The sequence below is a fragment of the Podarcis raffonei genome, chromosome 16 (assembly GCF_027172205.1).
Source record: "Podarcis raffonei isolate rPodRaf1 chromosome 16, rPodRaf1.pri, whole genome shotgun sequence".
Taxonomy (NCBI): domain Eukaryota; kingdom Metazoa; phylum Chordata; class Lepidosauria; order Squamata; family Lacertidae; genus Podarcis; species Podarcis raffonei.
This window is the reverse complement of record NC_070617.1, coordinates 16,557,008-16,579,093: the sequence shown is the minus strand read 5'-3', so window position 1 is coordinate 16,579,093 and position 22,086 is coordinate 16,557,008. Positions and strand designations below refer to the sequence as shown.

The window sequence follows — 22,086 nt, the reverse complement described above, 5'->3', positions numbered from 1 at the left end:
CCTTGAAACACCCTCCTCCCCCCACAACTCATCCCTTTTCTCTCTCCCCCCCCCCCCCCGCTTTTCTCTATTCGCCCATCCCTCTTTGGCTGGAGACTCAAAACCTTCTTAGTCTGCCTGGGCTATCCCTCCAACGGCATCTGACAGGCATTTAAACTGTAGGTTCCTTGGGGCAAGAACCGGCCTCTTTTCCTAAGTTAGGTGTATACTTCTGGCATGGTGATTTATTTATTTTTTTAAAAGGACCAAAGGATTGTATTTAGTTATTTCAAAACCTTTATATACCACTTGACTGAATTAAAAAAAACCCCAACAGCTCTCTAATACAGTTTACGGAAGGAAAAAAAAACCAAATTATCAGTAGGATCAGCTATGTGAAACATTCAAAAAAAAAATAATTAAAACCAGCGGCAAACTAAAAACAGGTTAAAATGCATGTCAACAGTCTATGTATCTGGGCAGATTTGCCTTAACAAAAGTGCTTTAATCAGGGGGCCGAAAAGAGTATTTTGACAGCACTCTTCTGATGTCAGCAGACAGGGGATTCCAAAGTTTGAGTGCTGTCATGCTAAAAATTTACTTTCCTACTTGATTTTTTATAGGGCTGGCATATGTCCAGTTCCTTCCAGACATCACCAGGATTTCAGAGGCAGAAAAAAAAATCTCAACATTTTTGGGGTGTCTTGGTTTTTACGTTTTGCAATATGGCAACCCTAATTTCTTACAAATGCAGAATGAGTATTAGGTTCTGCAGTCATGCTGCTGGAAAAGGATAACAGTTCTGGAGGGATAGTTGGTGCTAGTCTGCAGCAACTGCAAAAAACAGGAGGGGGGTAGATTTTGTGTCACCTAAAAGCATATTTATCATGGCATAAACCTGCTTTTCTGAACCCCGGCCAGTATGGCTGTTTCCTCAGAATAAAAGTGGCCGCTCTTTTGTGGGCATGGTGTCATAGATTAACCCAGCTCCCCTCGAAGGCCTATGGCTCAGGGATAGAGCATCTGTTTTGCATGCAAAAGGTCCCATGTTCAGTCCCTGGCATCTTGAGGTGGAGATGATACCTGTCTGAAACCATTGAAAGCTGCTACCAGTCAGTGTAGGGAACATTGGGCTAGATGTACCAGTGATCTGACCTGGTATTGGGCTGTATCTTACATTCCTATGCTTTGTAACAGATTGAGGTTGAATCCTGACAAGACAGAAGTACTGTTTTTGGGGGACAGGCAGCAGGTTGGTGTGGGGGATTCCCTGGTCTTGAATGGGGTAACTGTGCCCCTGAAGGACCAGGTGCGCAGCCTGGGAGTCATTTTGGACTCACCGCTGTCCATGGAGGCGCAGGTTAACTCTGTGTCCAGGGCAGCTGTCTACCAGCTCCACCTGGTACGCAGGCTAAGACCCTACCTGCCCGCGAACTGTCTTGCTAGAGTGGTGCATGCTCTAGTTATCTCACGCTTGGACTACTGCAACGCGCTCTACGTGGGGCTACCTTTGAAGGTGACCTGGAAACTGCAATTAATCCAGAATGCGGCAGCTAGACTGGTGACTGGGAGTGGCCGCCGGGACCACATAACACTGGTTCTGAGAGATCTGCATTGGCTCCCAGTACGTTTCCGAGCACGATTCAAAGTGTTGGTGCTGACCTTTAAAGCCCTAAACGGCCTTGGTCCTGTATACCTGAAGGAGCGTCTCCACCCCCATCGTTCAGCCCGGACACTGAGATCCAGCGCCGAGGGCCTTCTTGCGGTTCCCTCATTGCGAGAAGTGAGGCTACAGGGAACCAGACAGAGGGCCTTCTCGGTAGTGGCGCCCGCCCTGTGGAATGCCCTCCCATCAGATGTCAAAGAGATAAATAATTACTTGACATTCAGAAGACATCTTAAGGCAGCCCTGTTCAGGGAAGTTTTTAATATGTAACGCTGTATTGTTTTTAACACTGATTGGGAGCCGCCCAGAGTGGCTGGGGAAACTCAGCCAGATGGGCGGGGTATAAATAATAAATTATTATTATTATTTATTATTGTTTTGTCTAGAGCAAGAGGTCCCCAGCTTCTTCTAATCTAGCTGATCTTCAGAGCATAGTAGTGTTAAAGGGTGTGTTTTTTTGAGGGGTCAGTCTAGATCAGGCATCCCCAGACTCGCCCCTCCAGCTGTTTTGGGACTACGGTTCCCATCATCCCTGACCACTGGTCTTGTTAGCTAGGGATGATGGGAGATGTAATCCTAAAACAGCTGGAGGGCTGAGTTTAGGGATGCCTAGTCTAGATGCTATCCAGGGATCCCTTCTAAGTCTGTGATCCTGTATCCAGCAAGGTTTAGAATCTAGCAGAACAGGCTGTTAAACCAGCCCAGCCAGTCCCTTTGTTAAGGTAATGGCCTTAGCTGACCAGTTAAGTATGAAAATACTAATAATACTAGCAGCAACAATTTTATTATCTGACTGGGTTGCGCTGGCCACTCTGGGTGACTTCCAACAAATATAAAATGTGCAAGGGATTACCATAGAGACAAGGATGGCACATCATCCTAGGTGGGGTTGTGTATGGAAGAATTGTGCGTGAGAGTTTGGGGAGTTGATGCTGGAAGCTGCGGATACAGAGCCGTGTCTGCTCTGTGTTAGACTCAAAGTTATGTCTTGGAGCTTCCCTGGAAACCCTAGTGGGGAAGCAAAATCTGTTGAGCGCAGGCACCCCTGGAGTATCTTGTTTTATCAGTACTTTGAAAACCTTGATAAGCAAATGTTAAAAAAAGAAAAGAGAGGGGGGGTCGGCAATGAGCCGCCACCTCTGAGGGCTGCGAATTTGGCCCGCGGTTTCATTTTTCACAGTGGCCTGTGACTGACAGTAGCCACCAGAGGGCAGCAAATCCCGATTGATAGATTCCAAGAGCAAATTCAGAATTCTTCACCAATTAAGTCCATTGGGTCGCTGGAGCCCGATTTCCTTTCTCATCCTGAAGCAAAGTTCTTAACCTAAAGCACTATTTCTGGGTTAGCGGAGTCTGTAACCTGAAGCGTATGTAACCTGAGGTACCACTGTACCATGGTGGAGGAATTGTGTCCCTTTGGAGTGGTCTTTCTGATGTAAATAGCAGGCACCTCACCCCCAATCCAGAGTCGGGCAGCAGTAGGGGTGAAGATTCCCACACCTGTGAGGCTCCAAACCTGAATACAGTGGTACCTCAGGTTACATATGCTTCAGGTTACATACACTTCAGGTTACAGACTCCGCTAACCCAGAAATAGTGCTTTAGGTTAAGAACTTTGCTTCAGGATGAGAAAGGAAATCGGGCTCCGGCGGCGCGGCAACAGCAGGAGGCCCAATTAGCTAAAGTGGTGCTTCAGGTTAAGAACAGTTTCAGGTTAAGTACGGACCTCCAGAACGAATTAAGTACTTAACCCGAGGTACCACTGTAGTCCTCCTGGATGAATTTGCTATTACCGGTAACCTAAAATACTTACAATCTCAAAGATTTGGGAAAGAGACCTTTTAGAAAAGTCAGCATATAAATCATGGATTTCTGTAGACCAGTATTTAAAAAAACAACACTTCCCTTTGGTTTGGTGGTTACTCATTTTATTTCATAAAACTTATACATACACCGCTTGATTGTAACAAACAAAACATCAGACTGCTTTACAAAAAGAATAAAGCATTAAAAATTATTGGTAGAAACAGCTATAAACAACCATTTCAAACTTTCGAAAAATTAAATTCACCACTAAACTGAAAACTGATTAAAATACAAATCTACATTGTTGTTGACATACGTCGTTCGAAATCTGCTAGACAGAGCCAGACATGGTGACAGGTGTGTGTCCTGCTCCCCCCAAATCCTGGCTACACCTATGAAAGCAAGCTTTTGGAATATACTGTACTTGAATATGAATGCACACGCACACTTGGAGCAATATCCTAAATATCTGCGGCTAGGTGAAAAGATTTTCATAATATATTTTTTGCTCCTGGTTGGGGAAGAATCGGGGCGTCTGGATTTTTTTAAACCCTCCTCCACATCAGCTTAAGAAGGAAACAGAAAAAGAGTTGTCTCACCTTTGCACATCTAATCCCCCCCCCAGGTTTCCCAAATAATCCTGGGAACTGTAGCTTCCCCTTCGCTAAACTACAATTCCCAGCACCCAGGACAAATTACAGCTCGCAGGATTGCTTGAAGGAAGTCATGCGCTCCAAATGCGCGTTGGATGCACTTTGCAGGCGTGGTATGGACCTGCCCCAAAGCTGGTGGGGTTGGGCGGGGGTTGAATCCTGCATTTCCTTTGCTACCTTGCAGGGCGGGAAAGCCCAAGTTGACGATGCTGGGGGTGGGCGTGGAAAGGATGTCTCTCCCCCTCTCTCTCCCCCCCTCCTCCAAACTCCAAGGAGGCGGCCAGGAGGGCGTGGCGAGTCTTTTCCACGCCCCGCTCCGCGCGCCTTTCCTTGCGTAGCGCTTCACCTGTGCGGGCGGGGCGGGGCGTCCCGCTCAGCCAATCCGGGAGGGGCTCCTGCTCACCTGGGCGCCGCTGCGCTCCGGCCTTGCTCAGTCGGTTTGTGCGGCGGAGGAGGCAATGGCGGTGGCGGCGATGGGCTGGCTTTGGTGGGGCTGCTTCTGCGCCGGGCTGTGTGAGTAGGCAAAGGAAGTGGGTGCAGAGGGAATGGGGGACTGGAAGGAACTTCCCAGGTGAGTGGGGCTGCAAGGAGATTTGGGGCAGCCTCCCAGGTGGGGCTCAGGACCAGAGGAAGCGGCCTTATACTTCCAGCCAGACCTCTCGCTCCATATTGTCGACACTGACTGGCAGCGGCTCTCGGGACGCTGCGGAGATAGGACCCGGGAAACTGGCAAAACTCCTTATTTAAAAAAAATAGTTTTCCTAGTCCTTACACTGACCATTTTCCTCTTTCTCCACTCCTAGCCATTTCCTTGCTGGTGACCTCTTTGGTTGTATGGATGAAATTTATTAAATATTAATTATTTCTCTCCCCTTCCTCCCCCTGGCAAAAGAAACCATGCCTGTGGGTTGTGTAACAGATCGAGCAGACCTTGGAAAGGGAAAGCAAGCAGAGTTCCTGCCAGGCTCTCTCTGGCTCAAGCCAACACCCCACATTTCCCAGAAGTGCTTATTTTCCCCCACCATGGTTCATTGCAGGTTGTGCCAGCCATCTTCTCTGACTGTTTACTCAGGAGTAACAGCCATAGAGTTAAAACAGGAGTGGGGGAGGGATGCTCTCTCAACAAAGTATGCACACCTCAGTTTTCAGCCAGAGACAGGGAAATTGTATTTAAAGCATCTGTGTGAATCCCCTTTTGTAGGTTGGAAAGAAGCCTGTGTAGTTTTGTTAAATACACAGTGTGTCTTTCCGTTATCTTCTCCAGAGGGATAGGTGTGTGCCTTTGTAGCAGTGCAAGCAAAGGATCCTGGGAACTGCAGTTCGTTCAGGGTGCTGGAGACTGTTGTTCCAGGAGATGGAAACTACAGATCCCAGAATTGTTTGGGGGATACCACGTGCTTTAAATGTATGATGTCGTGGGTCTGCCCCAAGAGATTTGTGGTACCTTAAAGAGTCACACCTTTTGTTATGGTGCTTAGATTTGGGGACCACAGTTCACCTCAGTGCATGGTGTGTGATCCTCAGATGTACGGATGTAAAGAGGAGAAAAATAAATGTTGGATTTAAATAGCTGTGGAATATAAAAATACAGTTTTTGACAATTCAGTGAGCGCTTAAATGCAGGCAGAAGGACCCTTTAGGGCAGCAGTAGCTGATCATCCCAACATCATATTAGCAATCCTGAGTAAACATAAGGTGAACCTTTGACTGCTTTTTCCCTTCAACCTATGTCCTAATAACAGAGGGTCACGCTCTAGGTATCTGATAAAGTGCTCCCAAGTACACAAAAACTTCTACACTGTAATAAAACGGCCAAATTTTTTAAAATCACTAGACTCTGTTGTATATCTCCCTGGATTTCTGCCTTTCTGTGGTCCTTTATCTTTTGTTCTGAAAGTTATTTGCTTTTTGAGTCTATAGAAACTACCTTTTTGATATCAATTCAGCTAAATTTACTCACACAATCGCCCATTTCTTTTTTGGCTTCAGATAAATGGATGGATAGTTTACACAGAGCTGAGTTCGTATTTAGATAGTGATGCCATGTGAGTTCGTAGAACTTCAATTGTAAACTTCCAAAGGTGTTTCGGTTTTTCTCTCTTGGTCACTGAAGCCTTAAAATGGTGGTTGCCCTGCGTGCTTCCAATAGGAGAGAATTTATTTCCTTGTTGAATCATTGTTTGAAAGTTAGACTTGCTGTTCCTTTCGTTCTTCCCTGTGCTGGTATGTGTACAAATATATTTAATTTTCGAAGGGTTGGCCTTGGGAGAGGTTTGGAGGAGTAGATTGCTTTGCTATTCTTACTTCTTTAGGCCTAGGTCTCCTGGTGTGTGGTGTTGGCACCAAAATGTACTGTTTTCTTCCCAAGCTGTCTATTGCTAATTTCCTTCGCAAGCTGGAATTGCAGACGCAACAGGTCTGTCTTGGCTGTTGCTTAGTATGTACAGCCCTGAATTTTATACTCTGTTCCTTCTTGACAAAATGATTGTCAGGAGGAGGTGTAAAGGCAAGCAGAATCATGTTTCTGTGTTCTTTTAAACCACACCCCGGGATTTAATGAGTGGTGAGCTGGCAGGGTGCCCCATGCCCTGATCTATCCATTTCAAGCTACCCAAACAGGTCCATCTTGCACTGGGCTTTAAAAGCTTTTAATAAAGGCGTGATCTGTTCTGAGGACCTGATGCCTGTTATCTGTTGGCTCAGAGACTCCTGCTGAGTGCTTTTGCAGTGGGTGTGTGTATGTGTGGCATAGTTATTGACCAAAGAGAGAGAGCAAAAGCAAAGATCAGTTTTAGAAGCAACCAAGGGGGTGCTTGTAAAGTTTCTGTATATTCTGGTTGGGGAGATGCTGGAAAGGCGACTGCAGAGGGCTCTCTTAAATTTGGAAGAGATGAGATGTGGAAATTGAGAATTATTTCTTGAATGCTGCTTTTTGGATCTGGTTGCAAGGTGTTGCTATTGGTAGACAAAGTCCTCAACAGCTTGGGACTGATTTAGCTGTGAGATCGCCTTGCCCCATATATGTTCATGCAATTCCTACAGTCTGCAGAACTGGCGCTGTTACAGGTGCTACATAATACCGCATTTGTAAGAAATCGATCTTTTACTGCAACACCACCCACACTTTGGAATTCCCTGCCTATTAACATAGGCAGGGGCCTTCTTGCGCCTGCTGCAAACATCTTTGTTTACACATGCCTACCCAGATACATAGAATGCTAATGTGTTTTTAGTTCATCGCTGATTTTAACCTTTTGAGTGTTTTATTTGATTTTACAAATAGTTTTATTGATTGATTCTTTTTGTAACCTGCTTTGGGACTTATTTATTTTTTAAAAAAACAATCAGGCAGTATACAAATTCTGTGAGGTAAAAATAAATAAGTAAAATAAACATATAATCCTCAATCTGGGTTTGCAGGCAGGGAATCAGTTAAAAACTTTTGGGGTAGTTTAAGATAAACAGAAATCCTACAATGATCTTTTATTAAAAAGGAGCACACAAGCGGCATCATAGGGAAGGTAAAAATATAACAGCAATAAAATGGTTCTGCAACCATCAGTTGCTTGTGATAAAGTTTAAGGTATTGGGAAACTATAAAAGGATGGGGCAACTGAAAGAGTCTTTTGCTGGCCTCCAGAGTAGGCCACAAGCTGGGGAATATCGTTCCCTCAACAGGGTGATTGCCAGAAGAGAAAAGGTCTGTTCTCGGATGGCCAACCTCTTGAGCTCTGAAGGCCAGGAAAATGTGAAGCGAGGACTCCAGGAAACAACTTCAACACTTGCCCAGATCTAGAAGCCAGTGGAGTTGTTTTAGACTGGCAGAATGTGTCTTTTCCACCAGTCTGTGTCAACAGCTGCATTCTGGGCTCACTGGTGATTCTGAGTAGACTTTCAAGGCAGCCCCTCATGAAGTGCCTTCCAGAGAACGAAACAAGTACCGTATTTTTTGCTCTATGACTCACTTTTTCCCTCCTAAAAAGTAAGGGGAAATGTGTGTGTGCGTCTTATGGAGCGAATGCAGGCTGCACAGCTATCCCAGAAGCCAGAACAGCAAGAGGGATTGCTGCTTTCACTGCGCAGCGATCCCTCTTGCTGTTCTGGCTTCTAAGATTCATAATATTTTTTTCTTGTTTTCCTCGTCCCAAAATAGGTGTGTCTTGTGGTCTGGTGCGTCTTATAGAGCGAAATAGACAGTAATTGATATTATTTTTACAGGAAGTTTTCTAAAGACTTTGGGGTACCATACTCTGCCTGGCAGTGGGGATGGGTCACTGGAGCCTGATGCCATTCTCAGCCTCCTCCCACAGCCTGACCCCAAACTCTAGAGCAGGCTTTGGCACCCCTTACTTCCAGGAAGCTCAAACAATGGCAAGGAAGCTCGTCCATCTCTTGTTTTGCTCCAAGCACCTGACTATTAGGTGTAATGTTAATCTGCGAGAGCCAGTGTGGTGTAGTGTTTAGTGTTTGGGCCGGGATTTGGGAGACCAGGGTTCTAATCCCCACTTGACTATGAAGCTCACAGGGTGACTTGGGCCCATTCCCTGCTGCTCAGCCAAACCCTACCTCACAGGGTTGTTGTGACGGTAAAATGGGGAGGAGGAAAAAAGCTGTGTATACCACCACCTTGAGCTCCGTTGGGATAGAAATAAACAAGGAAATAATCACAGAATTGTAGAGTTGAGAGTCACCTAGTCCAGCCCCCCTCAATGAATGTTAAAATATAAAACACAGCAGTCTGATGATTCATGCATTGAAAGAGAAACGCAATGTGCCTGTGGTAGGTAAAAATGGCCAGGTATACATGATCTCAGCAAGCCTTACAGCAACCTTATGAGGTCAGCCAGTTCACAAAGGCCGTCCCACCCCACTTTTTAGTCACAATTCCTCCTGCTGCTGCCTTCTCAATATCCCTTCCGGTCCTTGGAGGTGTGGCCCTCTCCGCTGGTGATGGGCAAAGGATTCCTCAGAAGGAGTGAAAACCTGTTTGGGAGACTGGGCTATTATTTCCAGAGGCTCATGTTGGGATAGATTCCTTCTGTCCTTTACAGAGGAAGTGAGTCTTTTTCTGTGTTTTAGGTATTTCCGCAGTATGGCTCACTCATTCTTTAGTCAGGCAGCATGGCAGTTTTCTGGGGTTATGTAGGATGAATGCAAAACTACAGGGCCTCAACCTGCACTGGTGCCCCCAGATGTTTTGGGATACAGCCTCCAGGCAGCTTGGCCCTTTTGGACTACAATTCCCATCAGCCTCCCCCTCCCCTTAGGAGGTAGTCCAAAGCAGTTGTTGCTGGCTGGGTTTGGTGGGTGATGTAGTCTAATAAAGCATCTGGAGGGCCCCATTTGCTCTGTTTATAGTTGAATATCTGCCATATCTAGTGGTTTTCTGCATCTTGGAGAGTGGAGAAGAATTGGTGCCCAAGATTATGTTTGGGGACAGTGTGGAGTTGCATTTAGAACAGAATATAAGAGGCTGCTGGATGAGGCCAGTGGCCCATCTAGCCAGCGTCCTGTTCTCACAGCGGTCAACCAGACGTCTCAGTGGGACTTGTTTGTCCCACAAACAGGGCCCAAGCACAAGAGCAAATACCCTGTCATGCCGTTTCCAGCAACTGGGACTCAGAAGTATTGCTTGGCTCCAACCATGGAGGCAGAGCCTGGCCATTGTGTCTAGTAGCCATTGATAGCCCTTTCCTCTCCTCTCCATGAATTTGTGCAATCCTCATCACTGCCTCCTGCGGAAGTGAGTTTCATAGAATTACGTTATTCCGTTCTGAATCTTCCAACATTCGGCTTCGTTGGATGTTCACAGAGAGAAAAACACTTTCCTTCAATTTCTCAAAGTTGTGATAATTTTATAAACGTCACTTCTAACTCTTCTCTAAACTAAAAAGTCCCAAATACAGCAACGTTTCCTCATAGAGGAGTTGCATTTCCCGGATCGTGACTCTCCTCAGCCTTACTTCTCTTCTTCTTCCTTGCTGGTCCAAGAGGTTGGATATATTTTAAATAAATAAATAGCCTGGGTTGGACTGTTTAACGCTGTGGATTAATTATCTACCAAGCTCCACTGTTGCAATTGAGTCTGGGGAGGGTTGTTTGGTTATTTTTTACACAGAGAAGGATCTCTTTCCCTCTCTCTCTCTCTCTATCATTGTGGGCTGTATCACTGATCAAATATTTGAGCTGGTCTTGCCAGTGTTGGACCATCATCCTAGACAGCCCATCCGACCTATCCAATAAAGCAGGCACGTCCAACTCCCAAGAGACTGCAATCTACTCCCAGTATAAAATACAGTGGTACCCCGCAAGACGAATGCCTCGCAAGACGGAAAACTCGCAAGAAGAAAGAGTTTTCCGTTTTTCGAGGTGCTTCGCCAGACGAATTTCCCTATGGGCTTGCTTCGCAAGAAGAGGTCCTGGACCTCTTCTGAAGGCCGGCGGGGGGCAAAAGTCTTTGCTCCCGACTGCCTGCCTTCCCGGGATAGCGGAGAAGCGCAGCGCGTTTCTCCGCTATCCCGACGGCTTTTGAAGGCAGGCGGGGGGGAGCAAAGACTTTCGCCCTCCGCTGGCCTTCAGAAGAGGTCCTGGACCTCTTCTGAAGGCCGGCGGGGGGCCAAAAGTCTTTACTCCCCCCCGCCTGCCTTCCCGGGACAGCAGAGACTTCTCCGCTGTCCCGGGTGATCTTAAAATGCTGGCGGGCGGCAGCGAAGCCTTCGCTGCCGACCCCCAGCATTTTAAAAGCCCAGAGCTTGCGGGGCGGGAGGTGGGGAGAAGGGCTTTTCTTCCCACCGCCAGCCTTCAGAACAGCCTTCTGAAGGCTGGCGGTGGGAAGAAAAGCCCCTTGTCCCCCCCCCCCCCGCCTTCAGAAGAGGTCGGGGGACAAACTGTCCCCGGACCTGGTCTGAAGGCGGTTTCCATAGGAACGCATTGATTGATTTTCAATGCATTCCTATGGGAAACCGTGCTTCGCAAGAAGAAAAGACTCGCGGAACGAATTAATTTCGTCTTGCGAGGCACCACTGTAACAGGCAGTGATCTACCCATTATCATTGGAGGGAGAAGGAGCGTGTGTTTCTTAGGGAGGATTGCCCAGAGTTGTTGAGCTGGGGGGTGGGGAGGAATGAGAAAATATGCTCACCACAAACAGCAACGATCCCTATTGCACACAGCACTACAGCAAGCATTACTTCTGCATTCCTACTACTTCGCAGGAGGCGGGGACATGCCCACGATCAACCACGAATAACGCACCATCTACTAGGGACATACAGGAGATCTACCTGTCGATCGCGGTTGACTGTGGACATCGCTGCAATACAGCATCCTGCATTATAAATTTCTAGAACAGTATCATGTCACTTTAAACACAAAGAACCCTAAGAAATGTAGTTTGTTAAGTTTGCTGAGGGTTGTTCGCCTCCCAGCGCTACAGTTCCCAGTGTTTCCTTGGAGGAGGGATTGATTGTTAACCCACTCTGGGAATTCTGCGGGCAAATCCACACCGTATGTTTAAAGCACATGGCTTCTTAAGAATCCTAAGAGCTATAGCTTACCTCTCACAGAGCTGCGATTTGAAGCGTCTTTTAAAAACTACAGTTCCCAGGAATTCTTGCTGGGGGGGGCAGGGGCTATGTGCTTTAAATGTATGGTGTGGATGTCACTTAAGGAATAAAAATATCTCTCTACAAAAGGTCTTCTATTGTCTCCATTTCCCCCCTAACTAAATAGCCTCAGGTGTATCCCCACCCCCACCCCCCTCCGCTTCAAATTTGTTTAAGGGCTAGCTAGCTGACTGATCTTCCATTGGATCTGTCCTTAGTAGCCAAGGGACCTTCCAACTGAGTTAACATTGTTTATGTTCCTCCCCTCCCTTTAGGGATCCTTCCTTCCCATTTGGATTCAGAGTTGTTTGTGCAGTTTCCTGGTGCTTTTAATGGTTGTTGAGTACCATATGATCACATCTGGGGGGGCACGATTACATTCTGGGGGTGCCGCATATGCACAAAAATGTGTATAATGATAATTGAACCCAGAACCATCTGCATCCAAAGCAGATCTGCCCTACCCCAGAGCTGTATACATTCCCCTTGCCTTTTATTGCCCAGGGCATCGAGCAAAGCAGTGAAGCTTACTGTGACTCAGCTTTAAAACCCAGGCTGGGAGTTTCATGCTATGACCCAAAATCAAAAGTACTTTAATTGACTATGAAAGGCAGAATAAACCCTTTTCCAAACCTCGGTGACTGTCAGTGCTTCTAATGCCATGAAAGCATGAGGGTGCGACTCTATAAAGTTGCTGTCGGAACGAGTTTTAAACTCTGGGGGAACTGGTTTTGAAGACTTAAATGAGTACTCCAAGAAGTCCTGTCAGGGCACCAGGATTGCCTCATTTTTTCACTGTTTTGGTCGTGGCTAATTTAAAAATATTCAGCTCTGTAAAGGAAGGGTTTGTAGGGCAGCAAAGATGGTTAATGGGGAACTTACGGGGGTCTTGCTGGGGGTCTTCCAGCTCCTATCATTCCTGACCATGCTGGTCCTCATCCCTGAGGTAAATCCCTACCATAGGGATTACCATCCAGTTTCCAGGGGACCACCTGCTGACAGCTACAAATGTACGCTAAATGAAGTGATCTATATTTCCTATTAGCCAAGTACAAAGAGATCACCTTTTTTGTTTCAACGACATTTTTTCCCCATTCTAAAATAGTTATACTTTGCCTCTTTGGGGGAAATGCTGCTTCAAGATGGCTGACAAGGCCTTAGGTCAGCCTTTATCCACCTGACACCCTTCAGCAATGTTAGAAACTCAGATATACTGTATAAGCTAGGTGCCAAATGGCTCCTTAAACCAGGGTTATAGTCTCCAAAACGGAATGTCTAGTTGCCATTTTGGGACCAAACGGCTCGAAAGTCGTATTTTTCAATAGGGCTTTCTGGTTCCTGAAATTCGTTATGATTGTGCAGATAAAATATCATGGATGGAATTCTACAGGATGAGTTGTGTTAGTATGTGAAAACAGACAAGATCCAAGGATCCACCTCCAGATGGTGGAGAGGTTAGGCACCATCCTGTAGTTGCCTGGGCATCTTCCCTACATCACAAGTGGCCGTTAACCAGGTGCAAAATGCGCCTGGTGAATTTTGAATGCTGCCCTTCATATGCTTTAAACTGCAGCTCCCATCAGCCCCAGCCATCAGAGGAGCTGTAGGCCAAAAATGTACTCCCATCCCATGAGTTGATGTAATCCCCTTAAAGCCAGTTACTGACATAGTTTTCTATGTCTCATCCCTCTTTGGAAACTTCTCAGTTCTTTCATCACAGCTATTTCTTTGTGACAGGGAGTTCCGTAGTTCGTTTTTTTCCTCAGGATGAGTACAGGCATTGGCTCTGGAGGTACAGTGACTCGGCTGCCCCATTTTAAGCAGATCCAAAGGCTCTAAAATAGAGTAGCCCGGCCTCAAATGTTGTCAACTCAACTCCTACTATGAGATGAGGAGCAAAGCAGCTGCAAACTTTTTTCTGGGATCCCCCACACTTGCTTGTTCATGTAAAGCCATAATTTGGCTTGGCATTACCTGTGAACCAGGTCACTGTCTCTAATAACATGACAGCTCTTCCAAGGTTGCTTTGCCAGACTTTTTACCAGAGACCTTTTTAGCTGGAGATGCTGCTGACAGTATCTGGAACAAAGCAAGTTCTCTTATACTACTGAACTTGTGCCTCGCCCCAAATTCCTCCCTTCCCCTTAACCCTAGATAGATGAAAGGAGCAAGCTGCAAACCATATTCAAATATTTGACTGTAGGATTTCAATTTAGGTGGTATAATCCTTGTGGTTGTCTCTCAATTTAATCCCTGTGCTAATATCTGATGTTGGTTCTCCAAGCTGGGCTTTTTACACCTGCCCCAGTGAATTTGCAAGTTTGCAACAGGCCTTTGTGTGTGCCCTCCCCTTGCAGAAAAGCAGCAGCAAACTGTAGATGTGGATTGTGATTTACTGAGTGACAGCCCTGGCTTCCAGAGGCTCCTGTTTCACAATCTTGTGAGTTAATAGGTACCGGTAGCTCTTTTCTGCCTCTTCCTCCACAGTGGCCAGGTCCAAAGTTAACCAGCTGCGGGGAAATGGCTTCTGTATCATAAAATCCCCTTCTAGGGCTTAAGGTCCAGAACTAGTGCCACAGATCAATTGCAAAAGTTGTCTGAGTTTTGCAGCTCAGGTGGACGCAGAGTTGTTTATGTGCTGCAACTGAGTTGCCATGCATCCGCATGATTTTAAACTTACTTCCTATCCAAGGACCAAAGGGTCCTCCCACAAACCATGTTTTCCTGGCAGGTTTGGCTGAGAGATAGCGACTGCTTCATGGCTGACTAGGGATTGAACCCTGGCCTCCCAGATCCCGGGCCAACTGCAACGCTGCAGTGACTTTTGAAGCAAGGGAAACCATTTCTGATAGGGATGGGTGGATTTAGAGCAACATGGCTCAGCTTCTTGTTTCTGGAATCGTGGTGGGACCACCAGTTTCAAAACTGAAATTGGCACCCTCTGAATCCCTGGGCAGTTCAGGTGTGGCTGTTTGTGGGGTGCTGAGTCACGAGAAAGTGCTGCACATCATTCTTTGCTGGAATCCCCAGTGACCAGCCTGTGGTTTTCTTAAAATGGTGCAGTCTAGCTTCTCTCCACTTTGTTTGGGACCCCTCAATGGGCGAAGGGGTTACAGGCTCCTGCCTGCAGATTCTCCCCATGGCTTTAACTATACGGACCTTTGTTGGCAAGGTGATGTCTCTGCTTTTTAAGATGCTGTCTAGGTTTGTCATCGCCTTTCTCCCAAGAAGCAGGCGTCTTTTAATTTCGTGACTGCTGTCACCATCTGCAGTGATCATGGAGCCCAAGAAAGTAACATTTTTCTGGTGAAGATAGGGATGTCCTAAGGAAAAGGAGGATTTCGGGATCAAATCAGAAACCAAGACTGCTTCTGTAAATCCTGTAAAACACTCGTTTCATTATGTGTTTTGCCGCTTTTATTTTTCCCCCTGTGCTATCTAATCTCTTATTTATTTGAAAAATGCAAACTCTGTTGCATTCCTCCCCCTACCCGGAAAACTGTTAAAACAACAATGTTTACCTAGAACTGAGCACTTTCATGGGCCAGGGGTGGGGCATGGGTGCATTTGGCTTGGGAATTACTGCCTGCCAGCTAAATTACCTGATAAAAGCAGCTGAGGATGGAAATGAGGTCATTCTGCAGAGCCAGTGGTTTGAGTCAGTTTCTTCTGACGCGGAAGTGAAGTGAGTGAAGTGAGTAATGAGTGCGTGAGTGCCCAGGGGCAGGGGGAGTGAAGCTGAAACTAGGAAAGCCAGAAATTCCACCAGGTGGGTTGAAGACCAGTTAACCTCCTCCTGACTCCTCTTTCTGCTCCATCCATGGCCCTTTGTGTGGGAGCCTCTCCTTCCCGTTGGCAAGTTATTGCTGTTTTTAAAGTCCCATCCCACCCACTTTCTGGAAGTGAGCAGTGGCTGGCATATTCATGCTTGAGAGAAGGTCTAAACCACTGAGCCTCTTGGGCTTGCTGATCCAAAGGTCGGCGGTTCGAATCCTTGCAACGGGGTGAGCTCCCGTTGCTCCGTCCCAGCTCCTGCCAATCTAGCAGTTCGAAAGCACGCCAGGGCAAGTAGATAAATAGGTACCGCTGTAGCAGGAAGGTAAACGACGTTTCCGTGTGCTCTGGTTTCCGTCACAGTGTCCCGTTGCGCCAGAAGCAGTTTAGTCATGCTGGCCACGTGACCCGGAAAGCTGTCTGTGGACAGACACTGGCTCCCTCTGCATGCAAGCAAGATGAGTGCCGCAACCCCATAGTCGCCTTTGGCTGGACTTAACCGTCCAGGGGTCCTTTACCTTTTTACCTTACATGAACCAGTGCGAAGGCTCTGCAATGCTTTTGAACAGAGAGTGCAGAGGAGAGAACTGGTTTGTTGGAGCACCGTGTCAATTAGAGAGTGTTTGGAGGTTGAATCTAGATGACCATTGGCCTTTGACATCTACAATATATGGCTTTTAGGGACTACATAAGAACCCAAGCAGGGACGCAGGTGGCGCTGTGGGTTAAACCACAGAGCCTAGAACTTGCCGATCAGAAGGTCAGCGGTTTGAATCCCCGTGACGGGGTGAGCTCTCATTGCCAGGTCCCTGCTCCTGCCAACCTAGCAGTTCAAAAGCACGTCAAAGTGCAAGTAGATAAATAGGTACCGCTCCGGCGGGAAGGTAAACGGCGTTTCCGTGCGCTGTTCTGGTTTGCCAGAAGCGGCTTAGTCATGCTGGCCACATGACCCAGAAGCTGTACGCTGGCTCCCTCGGCCAGTAAAGCGAGATGAGCGCTGCAACCCCAGAGTCCGTCACGACTGGACCTAATGGTCAGGGGTCCCTTTACCTTTAAGAACCCAAGCAGAGGCCAGTGGTCCATCTCCTCCAGCATCCTGTTCTCACAGTGGCCAACCAGATGCCCATTGTGTGAAAACCCCCAAGCAGGATCCAAGCACGAGAGCCCTCTCCCGCCCTGTGGCTTCCAGTGACAGGCATTCAGAAACGTTTAATGCTCCCAACTGTGAAGGCAAAGCGTAGCCATCATAGCTAGTAGCCTTCTCCTCTGTGAATTTGCCCGGTCCTCTTTTAAACCCACCAAGGTTGGTGGCCATCACTGCCTCCTGTGGCAGGGAGTTCCATAGTTTAATGATGCACTGTGTGAAGGGGCGTTGTGGTCCAGAATGTCCCAAGAGCGCCAGCTTGGTGAAAGCTGCCCTAATAGAAGTAAATGTACCTGTAGCAGGGCAGGGGAAGGGGTGTGCCCAGGTCCCAGCAATCTTCCCAGCATCACACAGGATCGAGAGACCTGGTCATACGGGGGCTGTTTCTGTTTTCATTGAACACTCCTTCATCAAACATGCGTTTTGCATCAGGTTTCGCCTTTTCTCTCTCCTTTCCTTCCCACTTCAGATTCCGCCCACCTGTGCCAAGCTCATGTTGCAGTACTAAACCCTGAGTCATAGTATTTACTGCTCTATTCTTTCTGTAGACAAAAGTATTTTTTCTCTGCCCAAGTAAGGCTGGCGACTGTCTTGTGTGTATGCAAGGAAGTTGTAAAATCATAGAATCGGAAGGGACCTCTCCCCACCCCCCGGGGTCATCTAGTCCTGCTCCCTGCAATGCAGGAATCTCAGCTAAACCATCCAAGACAGATGGCCACCCAACCTCTGCTTAAAAACCTCCAGCGAAGGAGAGTCCACCACCTTAGAAGCTTGTCTGTTCCACTAACAGACAGCTCTTACCCTCCGAAAGTTCTTCCTAAGCCTTCCCTCTTCCCTCCTCCCAACCTATTTTGTTTAGGAAATGTCTGCATGCTTTGGGGGGCAGTGGAAGGAAGTTTGTGCCATTTAGGTATGCCAGCTGACCACAAGAATCTGGGTAGATCAGACCGGGGAGGTTCAATCCAGCGTTCCCCATCAAAGGGCTTTCCACATCATGATGATGAACTCCAGCTACCATCAGCCCCTGCCAGCATGACCACTGGTCATTGATGGTGGGAGTTGTAGTTCGAAAGCATATGGGAGGTGCCAAGTTGGGGGAAGGCTGACTTAGTCTTTAAGCTACTTGCTGTTGTCTTCAAATACTGAAGGGAAATCCTCTCTTAGTACATTGAGAGCAATATCATGCCACTTTGAACAGCCATGGCTTCCCACCAAACAGTCCTGGGAACTGTAGTTTGTCCAGGGTGCTGAGAGTTGTTAGGAGATCCCCTGTTGCCCTCACAGAGCTACAATTACAGAACGATTTAACAGTCAGTCCCTCTTTGCAGGCAACTCTGGGAGCCGTAGCTCTAAGAAGGGAAGAGGGGTATCTGAACACCTCCCAGCGCCCTTAACAAACTACAGCTCTGGGGAATAATTGGTGGAAGCCATGAAGGTTTAAAGTGGCACGATACTGCTTTAAATGGATAGTGCATAATAGGGCCTTGATAACTTTGAAATTTCCTCTTTGCTACAGGGTCCTTGATATCAGGCCAGTCGAGCCAGGAGACGCTCGTTCAAGTTCCCGAGAACAGCGGTAAGTCCCAAAAATTATGGCTTTTTGGTCAGACCCCGCAGCAGCTTTCCCCCTCCAGACGTGTTGAACTACAACGCCCATCAGCCCCGGCACCTTGCCGGTTGGGCTTATGGCTGCCAGCTAGGGCTGATGGGAGTTTGGTACAAAATGGCCGTGTAGACCGAGGGGTTGGAATCCGAAACATCTGGTAGTTGCTAGGCTTGGGAAGGCTGTCCTGTGTCGGGTGCCAGCCCAAGACATTTTGCTGCCTGAAGCGGAGACCAGATGCCGCCCTGGTCCTGTCTCACTTGCAAAAGTTCTGGTAGAAGGAGGTGGCTTCAGTCAGCTGTGTTGCAAGGCCAGGGTGGGGCAAGGTGCCCCCCTCTCCTCCACCTGTGCCCCCCAACATTCAAATATGGCAAGGAGCATCTTCACAACTCAGCTCACCGCTTCCACAACAACACACCTGTTTGCTTCCATTCCTCTGGAACGACCCCACAGCAGGATTTCCTTGCCCGCAATCCTTTTATCGCTCTCCACAGGAAACTACTTTATACTGAGTCAGGCAGGGGAAGCCCCCAGCCCATCCTTCCTTGTAGTGAGTCAGACCCTTGGTCCATCTAGCTCATGGGCAGCAGTGGCTCTCCACTGGTTTGGGGCAATGGGACATTCACAGCCTTGCATGGGGATTGAACCCCAGGACCTTCTGTATGCAAGGCAGATGTTCTGCCTCTGAGCTCCGGCCCCTTCTTCCCAATTCCTAATGCATAAAAATGTTGTATTCCTGTTTTCCATCTCTCTCTCCCACACCTTCTCCAATTCATTTTGTCAGCTGGATAATTTTAGAGCCTGGACTTAATAGCACCCCCCACCCCTTTGCAAAACCATGTGTGCTCATTTATTCTCGAAGTGTTTAATTAACACTTATCTTCATTCATTGTCCCCTCCCCCTCACCATTCCATGCTTTACAAGCTACTTCTAAAATCCTGAAGTGTTGCAGCAAAAAACAGGCAAAAGCAGTTTGACTCTCCCTGATATGTGGGTATTATTATTATTATTATTATTATTAGGAAGAGATACTGATATTTTGACAGGATGGTATATATATGTGTTGGGGGGTGTTGTGTAGAAAAGGATAACATACCCTTAAGGTAAAGATAATAAAATGACTGATGCTCATTAGGTATGTGCCTAATTAGGGGAGCCAATCAACATTAGCGCTGCCTACCAGGCCAATTCCATGCCAACCGCTATCTTTCCACAATGGCTTATTGATGTCTATTTTTAGCCATGTTTTTACTGTATGATTTTACGTATGCAGATTTCACTTGGGGATCTATCTCCCTTGTGTTTCAAAAAGTACGGATAAAAAAAGGAAAAGTGTAAAACTAATTCAGATGAGTCTTCCAGTAAGTATTAATGCATGTGGTGATACAAAACACAGCCCATGCTGTTTTCTTTTACATGCTGGATTCAGATTTAACAAAATTTTCATCCCTCAAATGACAGCTTGTCCCCAACAGTTATCCTCATCTACTTATCTGGAGCCACAGATATAAAGCCATTGATTTAGTGAATCTTCATCTCAAAAGTGCCCCGTAAATAGAATACTCCAAAGAATGAGAGACAGAGAGTGCATTGTTTGGAAAAAGCATTTTTCTAACCTTTGCAGTACATGAGAAAACCCTCTTTTGCCAAAATTATAGCCAGTTGCTTCCTGGGGCTTTGGTGCAGTGGCCCTGGGCCTGTTTAAAGGGCATTTTGTTTCGGCGCCCACAACCCAGGTCCCAGGCAACTTCCTGGAGCTTGGATGATGCTTCTTCTCTAGGAACTTGTGCCAGACTCTCCTGGTAATCCATGTGTCCCAATGTGATGCTTTTCTGCCTTCCCGCTTACCCGTATTCTTCTTCCCCTTTAACATTTCTTTAGAAGCACAACTGCCTTGCAAGGCATACCAGGGCTCCCCAAGGCGTGTGGAGTGGAAATTCCAGGGGGATGGCTCCACAACACTCTTCTATTTTGACGGTCACTTCACAGGTGGGTAGTTTAACTGTGTGTGCGTTCGTGTTTTGGAGGATGAGTTAATTCTAAAAGGGGGCTTTTGAGGTCCTAGAAGATAACTTCTGCTGAAGCTGGAACCCTTTATTCTTATTCTCTGCCCTATGGGTCCTACCTGGATGAGTCTTAGGCCATAGGGAGAAACCAATTGGGTCAGGAGAAGTGTACATCCAGGTTCCTTGATTCAAGGCAGGGAGGAGGTTGCCCCTCTTCCCTGTTGAACATCCATCTGCCTTGCTAGGTTGTTTGTCCTGCTGTCTCCTCGTTTCCAGTGTTTGTAGCACCTGAAACTGAGCCTCTAAGGCAGAGTAGGGATGCTGTTGGAGTACCAGCTGCCTAACAGTCTCCCTTCCGGAGCTGGATTTGGCCTTCTTGGCTAGCTTTCCTAGGACCTTTCAAGATCTTCCTACACTGCTCAGATTTCAGCAGGGCTTGTATTTGATGCCAGATATTATTATTATTATTATTATTATTATTATTATTATTATTATTATTATTTAGCTAGCTAGCTAGCTTTACTCATGGAAATGACTCACAGTGACTTAGGCACAATAAAAATACTAGCCAGTTACAGTAAAGGCAATCAGTAAAATCAAAACTCATCCATGCACAAATAAAAGGCAGGCGAGCCATTCCACAAGCAGGGAGCCACCACGGAAAAGGCACGTTCTTGTGCTGCCACCCTCCCTGTGCTGGTAGCACATGGAAAGGGGCCTTAATGACTTAAATGTCATCAGATAGACACCCCTCTTGCCAAGGAACAATCAGAAGCCAATTTTAAGACTCCCAGTGGATCCTTCGCAGCAGTCTTTATCTGCCCCACACCTAGCATTGGGTGTGGGCAGTGGGGGGCCTACATTTTGTGGCCCTGAAGCTTGATCTGTTATGGGGGGCCCTTTGTAACCAGCAATAAGGTCTGGGTAACAGCTTCTACCTACTTCAGTGGGGTCGTTCCACAACAGATCACCTACAAATTTTTCTTTAAAAAATTAACTACCACATCTCAGATTTTGATTAAAATTGCTGTACTGGATTATCTCACATGTCAAAATCAATAAAGTGAATAAAAAATTCCTCTTCCTTCCTGTGGAATGCCTTCCCATCAGACGTCAAGGAGAGAAAGAACTAATCCAGTTTATATGTACTGTAAGCCACCTCAAGTGGCTGGGGAAACCCAGCCAGATGGGCGGGATATTGTTATTAATATTATTATTGAGTTATGGGGGATAAAAATTAGGGAAATGTTATATACACGCGTGATGCATCATAGAATGATGAGATTGGGTCTCCTAGACCCATTTTTAAAAATCAATATGGACTAAGTTCACTTCTGGGAGTCCTCCCGCGTTGTTAGGTGAATGGGGCCTGGTTTGGAGAAAACAGCCTTGTTCAGGGCTCCTACTAGGCAGAATTAGGCCCTGCAGTTTGATGATTCCACCAGTACTGAGGTAAAATTATCACCACTTGTGCTCAAGTATTCCCTGAAAGAGCTTATTTCTTGGTGTTTTCTCATGCTCTGAGGGCCTTCTCCCCCCCCCCCCACAGAACCCTACAAGGATCGCGTCGTGTTCCATCCCAATGAACTCTTTTTCAATTCGGTGACTCGGAAAGACACGGGCCTGTACACCTGCGAGGTGGTTGTCACTCCGCAGGACTATCGGCATTCCTCTGTGCGGCTCATTGTTCAAGGTACGAAATGTCATTTTATGTCCAGAATCCTTCATGACCCTGACCACTGGCCTCCAGAAGCTCAACAGCCCAACAAGCTTGGTCCAAAGGTCTCTCAGCGCTCTTGTGTCAAGCAGCCTGTTAATGAGGAATTAATTATTTTTAATACCTCGACCAC

The 22,086-nt window shown here is 46.9% G+C and overlaps 1 protein-coding gene across 2 annotated transcripts in view; it reads left to right on the top strand.

Annotated features, from left to right (window-relative positions):
• The first annotated feature begins 4,417 nt into the window (after nt 1-4,417).
• F11R (F11 receptor) overlaps nt 4,418-22,086 on the top strand; it is a 29,384-nt gene continuing 11,715 nt past the window's right edge. Inside the window, exons 1-4 of one of the 2 annotated variants that reach the window (XM_053368163.1) lie at nt 4,418-4,617; nt 18,143-18,202; nt 20,112-20,219; nt 21,786-21,929. In XM_053368163.1, coding sequence (XP_053224138.1) covers nt 4,563-4,617; nt 18,143-18,202; nt 20,112-20,219; nt 21,786-21,929 — 367 coding nt within the window. In that variant the 5' untranslated portion in view covers nt 4,418-4,562. The remainder of the gene's footprint in view (nt 4,618-18,142; nt 18,203-20,111; nt 20,220-21,785; nt 21,930-22,086) is intronic. The other variant, XM_053368162.1, reaches the window with a different exon arrangement.